This window comes from Ursus americanus, chromosome 31 (genome assembly GCF_024610735.1).
Source record: "Ursus americanus isolate L20-20 chromosome 31, mUrsAme1.1.p, whole genome shotgun sequence".
NCBI classification, from domain to species: Eukaryota; Metazoa; Chordata; class Mammalia; order Carnivora; family Ursidae; genus Ursus; species Ursus americanus.
This window is the reverse complement of record NC_142157.1, coordinates 15,223,791-15,232,139: the sequence shown is the minus strand read 5'-3', so window position 1 is coordinate 15,232,139 and position 8,349 is coordinate 15,223,791. Positions and strand designations below refer to the sequence as shown.

General features: G+C 48.2%; 1 protein-coding gene and 1 long non-coding RNA gene across 2 annotated transcripts in view; one reads left to right on the top strand and one right to left on the bottom strand.

Annotated features, from left to right (window-relative positions):
- ARHGAP21 (Rho GTPase activating protein 21) overlaps nt 1-2,808 on the bottom strand; it is a 132,451-nt gene extending 129,643 nt beyond the window's left edge. The window contains 2 exon segments of the mRNA XM_045786897.2: nt 845-1,300; nt 2,657-2,808. Of these exon segments, the coding sequence (XP_045642853.2) occupies nt 845-922 (78 nt within the window). The 5' untranslated portion in view covers nt 923-1,300; nt 2,657-2,808.
- Nucleotides 2,809-3,047: 239 nt separating this feature from the next.
- On the top strand, nt 3,048-4,346 carry LOC148107386 (uncharacterized). Its single transcript, XR_015722420.1, has 2 exons — nt 3,048-3,212; nt 3,601-4,346. It is a non-coding gene; the product is annotated as an uncharacterized LOC148107386 (long non-coding RNA).
- Nucleotides 4,347-8,349: the final 4,003 nt, after the last annotated feature.

Sequence of the window (8,349 nt, the reverse complement as noted above, 5' to 3'; positions counted from 1 at the left end):
TATATATATATTTTTTTTTTTTTAAGGAGAAGAAAGAACATGAAAGGCAACAGGGCATATGGGTGCCATAAATCAATGGATTTTCTGATTTCTGTCCTGCCTGCTCAAAAAATTTCAGGACGCCTGGCATATAATCTTCTGAGCCTTCTCAAAGATGATGGTCTAAAGGCAATGCAAGTCACCTGACACCCCAGGGCAGCTCACAGAACTTCTGAGCAGTGAAAGGAAGGGCATAAATAAAAGAACAGTAATGTCAGAAGATTTTTCAGGGAGTTGGAATTACAACTCTATAAATCTGTTTTTCAAGGCTGTGCTTAAACTGTCCACGGGAAAAGACTTGTTTTTCTACCCAGCGCAGAGATCCGCATCAACAGCAAGCCAAAATACCCATCAAAGCCAAAGTGAGCCTGAGGTCCCGTTCCAACAGGCATACCAGCTGCCCTCTCTCCCCCTTGGAGAGCCAGTCTTGGATACATACCCACAAAATGCACAAAGGCATCCCCTAACCGGCCCAACTCCAAAACTACTGGAGGATGGGAACTGAAGGAAAACAGAGACACTTGCAGTATTCCCAGTCACCAGAAATGGGAGAATTCCCTACTCAGCGGTGATGGGGCAAGATGGGGCATTTCAAAGTGAAGAAACCCTTCTTGCAGAAGAATCACTGAAATTCCTGGAAACAAAAATGGGCAAGGCTGCACCGCCCTAGAGTCAAGCTGGGACACTCCCACAAATCAGCCCAAAGGCCCCAAAGCCTCTCCTGAGGCCCACTGCAGCTGAACCCCCCTCCCCATCGGCAGGACACCTTGTAGACAGTGGACCAACATGCAGCCTCTACGCTTACCTCACAGGTGGGGGACCCGCAGGCCTTGAGCTTGTCACCATCTCCCTCCGGTAGACCAGTCCGACGTGTGGCCATCATTTCATTTCAAATTACAAAGAAGGGACCAACCCTTTGGAGTCCACATTGGGGGGCAGAATGCCACCACACACCAGAAAGGGAAGAATTCCACACCAGGCTCCGAGGAGGTGCAGGGCTGGTGAAACAAGTAATGTGCCTGGGAATGAAATGTTTTTATGAAGCCCCTTCAAAACGCCCTGATGGTGTCTTCGGACTTCAACTGACTTCACCGTCTTCGTCCATTTCTCGAGACTTAAAAAACAAAGAAGACGGGTCTTCTTGGCAGCTAATGAGGCCAACTGCAGAAAGCGGTCCCCCTCCTCCTCCCGCTACTCGGAGACCAAGAGGAATCTGAGTGGGTCACGAAGGCTCGAGCGTCAGCTCCCAAAGAGATCTCTCCTGGAACAGGGAAGAGTTAAAGGGCATGAACTTTCTCCAGACGCTGACCTTAGCCTTGCCACAAGTCTACACCAAGTTCGCGTTTCCAACACTTGGAAAGATTACTCGGTCCCTGCTGCTGAACCTCACGCACGAAAGAGGAAATAATCCTCCCAGACAAAACAGAAAGAAAAAAGGAAAAAAAAACCTATAAATCAGGAAAAAAAATGAGAAGCATCAGAACTGCACGGTGGTTGCGTCAAACTCGCCTGGTTGGTGTGCAGCCTTCAGGGGGAAAAAATTCCCTTTTCAAGTGCATTTTAATTAATGTATTTTCTGGGCAGAAGAGAGAGAGAGAGTGCAGGCTCTTGGGCATCACCCAGATACGTACACTTAACAGAAGTTTTCTCCCCACGAGAATAAAATGGAATACTTTTCAAAACCCTGCTCGCTCCCCTACACCCCCCAGGAAAATAAAAACAAAAAGCAGCCTCGGAGGCGGGCAGCGCCGGCTCGGCCGGCGTCAGCGGGCGGGCCGGGTGAGTCTGGGCGCCCGCACCCCTGCCCCTGCGCCCCGAGGCTGCCCCCGAGGAGGCGGCTGTTTTGCTTGGCCCGCGGCGGGGCTGGGCGGGGAGGTGTGCGCGGCCGCGGGTGGGACCCGGGCGCAGCTCCCTCTCCGGGGCATTATTCTGGAGCGACAGAAATGAAGCCGCAGCCCGGGCAACTTTTATTTACTTGCTGCTCCCCAAACTACCATTCGACGCACTATCTTTCCCTTTCCCTGGGGCCACCTAGGGAAGAAAAAAAAAATAGGAAAAAGAAAACCACCACCCACCTACCACTATTTCCTCCGCCCCTTCCAGAGGCGGGTCGGTGATCTCGATCTCCCGGGAAGGGCGGCCCAAATATGTACTTTTAAAAAGGTGTCGGGAGACCCGGGGGGAAAAACAAAAAACGAGGGGCTTACCCTTCCCAGCCCGCTTGGCCCAGCCTCCGAGGCGCGGCGGAGAGCAGGAGCGGGGACGCGGGCCGGGCGCCGGGCCCGGCCGGGACGCGCTAGGCCGCAGGCTCGGTTAATATTCATGAGCGGACGGGAGGCGCCCCTCCTCCACGACCGGCCGGCCGGACCCCAGCGCCCGCCGCCGGCCTTTGTGCCCTTCCCTCCTTCCTCCGGCCCTCCCTCGCTCCGCACACGCGGGCGCGGCCCCTCCGCCCCCGCCGGGCGCCCGCCGCGGGCTCCCTCCGGCCCCGCGCCAGCGCCGGGCGGGGTGGCCTGAGGTGGCGGGAAGGGAGGGAGCCCGCGGCGAGCCGGGCTCTCCACCCGCCCGCGGGCGCTGCGCCCTCTCGGCTAAGGCGGAAAGTAAAACAGACACGCACCGGAGAAAGCGGGGCTAGTGGATCCGCTCGGGGCTGGCCGGCCCCAGGCAGCGCGCCCCGCACGCCTGGCGCGAGCCGGACCGAGCGGGAGGACGATCCGGCGCTGCCCGTCGCCGCGCTCCGAGGCCGCCGCCCCCGGCCGGCCGCTCCCAGGCACCGCCGCGACCTGTCCCGGCCGGCCCCGGGCTCTCGGCCGCCGCGGGAGGGCGTGGGGCGGGGCGGCGGCCGCCGGACTCTCCCCTCGCCTCGCCGGGCCGGGCCGGGGCCGCGCTCGGGCGCCCGCGATCGCCAAGTGACAGAAGTGCCTCGCTCCGCTGCCGCGCCGAGCTGTTTCCCGGGGGCGGATTTCTCGCTTCTTCCTCCCTGGATCCACCTCCTCCCACTCCACCTCCTTCCCCTCCCCTCCCCAGGGGAGGCTCTGAGGCTGAATATTTTCTGTCTTGAATAATACGGTCCCGGGAACCGACGCTGGAGAAGGGGGATTAGCCGGGGTAGAGGGTACTCGCCAACCCCCTCCCAAGGCGTCTCCGACCTACAAGCCCTCACTGGCCCCCCGGTACCCCCCCTAAAATCAGGCACACACAAAACCTCCCTGCCTTCTCCAGTCAGCCGAGCGCAGACTGAGAGCGGCCAGGAACCGAGGTTTCTACTGGGGAAGAAGACTAGGTGCTTGGTGTCAGGGGCGGAGAGGGGGACAATGCTATGGCTGGATTCGCGAATTTGAGGGGTCACAGGTCCCAGACTGCGGGGGACATATCTTGGCGAGTTTTCGCCCCCTTTTTTTTGGTTCCGGGAGAGGAAAGAAGCAGCGATGCGACGTGCGACTTCAAGATAATAAGGGAGTGTCCTTTCACGCCCAACAGCAAAATAGCTTCTCGTGTTGGGGGAAGGGGGTCGCAGCGAGGCGTTGTTCATTCAATTATTTTCTCTTTTTACATCTGCAGACAGTTGAATGAAGTCGGCGCGACTAGCGGAACCGAGGCAAGGTGGCTGCGCCGCTCCACTCTACAGGTCACAGCGGCTCCGGGACCAGAGCACAACCGCAGCCCCTCCCCACCCATTCCGAGGCCTGCTTCAGACCCCGGGCGGCTCGCTCCGCCCCGCCGCGCCTCACAACATCTCCCGCTGCAAATGGCCCAATCCGGAGACGCGACGAGAGAACACGAGCCAATCAGGGGCTGCTGACTCAGGCTTCCCTCCACCCTTTGCCCCTCCCCTGGTAGGAAAAGCCACCGCCCCTCAGTCTCCCCTTCCCACCGTCCCCCACGCCCCCCACCCCCAACCCTCAGGGAGGTGGCTCACCGGCTCGCATCCTCGCGGAGCTGGAGTGGGGTAGCCCGCTGAGGCGGCGGCGTTTGTCACCTTGTCACCCTCATCCTCACCCCCTCCCAGACACACCCCTACTCCCTTTCCCAGTCCTCCTGCTGGTGCTGTTGAGGGTCATTTGTATCCTCACTCCGGCGGGGGACTGCCAGCTATTGTGTCTGATCAGCTGCCACCACCATCCTAAGGGAAAAAAAGGAACAAAACCAAGAAGCTATGGGGTCTGCTTACCTTTTCCTTCTTTCTTACCACACTGAAGATTTTAAGACACCTCCCCATCCCGTGCTCCCCGCCCGCTGCCTGCGGTCCTGTTTCTCGATGAGGAAAAAACCCGACCAAACGAACAAATAAAAACACATTCCCTGGAGCCTGAATACCTGTGCCTTAGTTTTTAATATTCCTCAGAGCGGAGGGTGCCAAGCATTTAGAATATACAACTAAATCCTCAGCCTCAATTAGAGGAAAGACTGACTGGATCATCTTTAAATGGCCATGAAATTTGCATGTTCGTGACAGCCCCTGACAAAACTAGTCAGCCAATAACAAAGAACAAAAAAAAAAAAAAAAAAAGGAAGAAGAAGAAGAAGAAAATAGAGGGAATGCCTGCCAGTCATTTGGTAATTTACTGAATAGCCCACTGGGCTATAGCAGTATCCAGTTCTAGATACTGTTGAGTAAATTAACAAGAAGTGAATAGAAATGCAGGGTTCAAGTAGCGTACCTCTAGTGGGCTTATAGAATATGTCCAGAAAGAAAAAACAATTTCAAGCACAAAACAGCTCCTTACAAATGCAAATATGCATGCATGGCTAAACGCAGTACTTCATAGCTGAGGACATCTAGGGTTAAGATTTTTGCAATGGAAATTTTTATAAATGTTGATTTTGAAGATTTTTCGGTTTGGTAAAGGAGAGTAAATATTGGCCATGGAAGGAGACATGAAAGGGGGTAAACACATTTTAGAAATTGTAGGAAAATAACATAGCCTAGAGAGACATGTCTATAAACGGTAAATGGAAGCATCAAGATTACAGTCTAGCTGCATCATTTACCTTGTGACTTAAGGCAAATTATTACTTCCATGTATAAGTATTAGAGCTATCAAGTAATAATACTGACTGCCATCTATATGGGACCGCCTCTGTGCTAGGTATTCCTCCAACAGCTTTACACACAACTTAATGAGATAACTATGTGACAGAGCCAGGATTAAGCCCAGAGGGTCAGCTCCATGCTTTTCTCCACAACACTGTACTACCTCTCACGTGGTTTTTAACAATAATAACAACATTAACTAACATTTACTTAGCTTATTATGTGCTAATTATTGTGCTTTGTGGATAGCTAATTTAATCTTACCTCTGGGTTAGGCATGATTATGATGTTCCATATTAAGGAACGTTTTTAAGAGCCATTATGAGAAGTTACTATTGTATCTTATTTCTGTTAGGATGGGAATGATCATGATGTTGTAAAATTTGGAAATATTTTTAAGAATCATTATGATAAATTGCAATCATATGTATCTATGTGTATTAGGCTATCTGGATGGACAGGAACAGTAGCACAGAACTAAGATTGGGGAAATCTGGGCCCTGGTTCTCTCCTGGGACCTCTGAGGGTGACAGCAACTTCCCGAGCTAGCTGCGCTGTCAAGAAAATCAAATGAGATAATACAGTGAAAGGAGCTTTCAAAATGTAAAAACATCATTCTGATACAGTCTTATTATAAAGCAGGTGTTTATCCTGTTTCCCCAACTAGGAACTCTTTATACTCTTTATTTTATTTTATTGTTATTTATCAGGAACATTTTTAACCCAGCTAAAAATTAGGTCAATTCCTTTCTGAAGGCATGAGCCATAGTAATATTTTATTAACGGTTTGAGCTCTCCTTTAGATGTATTCTAAGCAGACCAAACTGGACGCTATCTGGGCATCTATAAAGTGGCCGCTGTCAGCGAGTTGTTCACCATTCGGTGTAATTAGTGGAGAATGCAAACTCTTGGAGCTCCCTTCAGCTGCCCATCTTGGGCATTTCACTCATTAACACCTCCACCAGAGGGAGGGCAAGAGAAAGGAAAAGGAGCCAAACTTAAATTGTGTGGCCACTTGTTAACTGCTCCAGTGAGAGATTTGGTGAAACAATGGGTTTGGAGACCGCTGTAACTGAAAGGAGGTTTGGAATTAACTGTGGGTTTCACAGTTGATATCTTGATAGTTTTCTTTATCCTAAATATCGTGGATAAATAAGAGCTAACAGTAATTCTACCTTTGTTTTACTTTGAAAAGCCAATATTTTCCTCTTTTGAGCAAAACTAATTAATAATCTGGCTTCTTGGGATGCCTGGGTGGCTCAGTCTGTTAAGCGTCTGCCTTCAGCTCAGGTCGTGATCCCAGGGTCCTGGGATGGAACCCCACATCTGGCTCCTTGCTCATCGGGGAGCCTGCTTCTCTCTGTGCCTGTCGCTCCTCCTGCTTGTGCCCTCTCTCTGACAAATAAATAAAATCTTAAAAAAAAAAAATCTAGCTTCTTAGAGTTTCCCTTGAAATAGTCTCAGAAATTAACACAGCTATATTAATAACAACTACAAGACAATCTTGTACACTATAATTCTGACAATGTAGGCAAGACATTTTTAAAGATGCGAACTATATCCTTAAAACATAACTTTTGACTTTGTTAATGACATAATAATATTGTTTTGGTGAACCACAATCAAGGAAAAATGTCGAAGCCAGAAATAGAACCAAGTGTCTTAACCCCTGGTCTAATGTCATTCTGTTATAAACTATGGATGATTTCTACTCTGAATATAGAAGTTGGCAATTCTGAGAGGCACAAGTGTTTGCCAGTGAATTCCACAGATGAAATGTGTAATTTGGGATGAAGCATTTGCAAAATTATGTGTCTGAGGCAGTTAAGACCAGTGGCCCTCAAAAGAGTAAGCATTTTTTTCAGTTTTAGGACAATACTGTACACTTTACTTCTTTTTCATACAATAGTAAAAAGACACATTACCTGCTAGTATTTCTTGGAAAAAGACTTTCATGTTGAATTGAATGGTTCCAGAAAACCTACCTCTCTGGCAAGGCATTCACTACTGTAATCAAGTGAAGGCAATAATTTTCCATAATAAATAAGATTTCTAAGATTCTTCTTTCTTCAGCACCTCTTTTAACAATAATAATGTAAATGATTTACTAATTTAATGTTCTGCATAGGCTAGATATATAACATTATTTCTGTCCCCAGGATAACTATCATCAATTATTAATTTTTAACCCAAATGGTAGTGACACTACTTGATTCAATGTATACAGGGCCAAGCAAACTGCCACACACAATAGATATTTTTTAATAATTTCCCTGCCCTCAGCTTATTGTGGTCTTTTCCTCCTCTGACCTAGTATTCTGCTTGGGATTTTCTTTTTGGTTTATTTGTTTGTTGCTATGAATTACTTACTTGATCATACACAATCTTATGTTATCATTTAACCGTAACTGAATATTGTCTCCCTTTCTATCTAGATTTTTAAACTTCTGTAGGGAGGATTCCTAGGGCTTTTACTACTCTTCAGACCCCCCGTAATACCTACGACAGCTTTCACAGCCAGAGATCACTATAACATGATTCAAGAATGGAATGATGATTGTGTCACTATTGTTGATAAATACTGATACCTCAAGAAATCCCTTGCTGACCACAACTCTCCAGAGTGCAAGAAGATGTGTGTACTTGCCTGCGGGCATATGCTTAAAATGGACAGTATAAGTTACAAGAGTTGTCCTCAAAAAAGACTCTTCTCTCAACTTCCAGAAATGCTACTTCCTGTCTCTACTTAACTTCACTTCTGGTGACTGAGATGCTTTTTTGGCCACAACACCATGCCAAAAATTAATGTCACTTGCATGTTGTCAGTTATTAGCCCGTAGCTTATCCAAAATCACGTATCAAACATTTTCTTCTAGATTCAAATTATTTTTCAGCACCAGCATCTCCATAATTAAACTTGAGTGGTATGGTAGTCATATTCACCAGCATTATTAAGATTGTATTTCTATATTCCAAGAAAAGCAAGCATAAAAATATACAAGTTGTTATTTTATCCTAAGAATCGTGATTTTCATTTAAAAGCATTCCAGTTTTCCTTAAAATATGAGACACGTTTTTTAAATGTTTCCACCCACTCAACTACATATGAGCTAGAACATCCTGTGAAAATACCGTGCAATCTGGGTAGAAAACCATATTACTGGAAAATTGAAATATGCTTTTATTATCTTGGAATAGAAAGCTAAGTCCTAACCATTCTAACTAAGAAAGTGTGCTAGCAATTGACTTTGATATTATAGACCTAATCCAGAGCA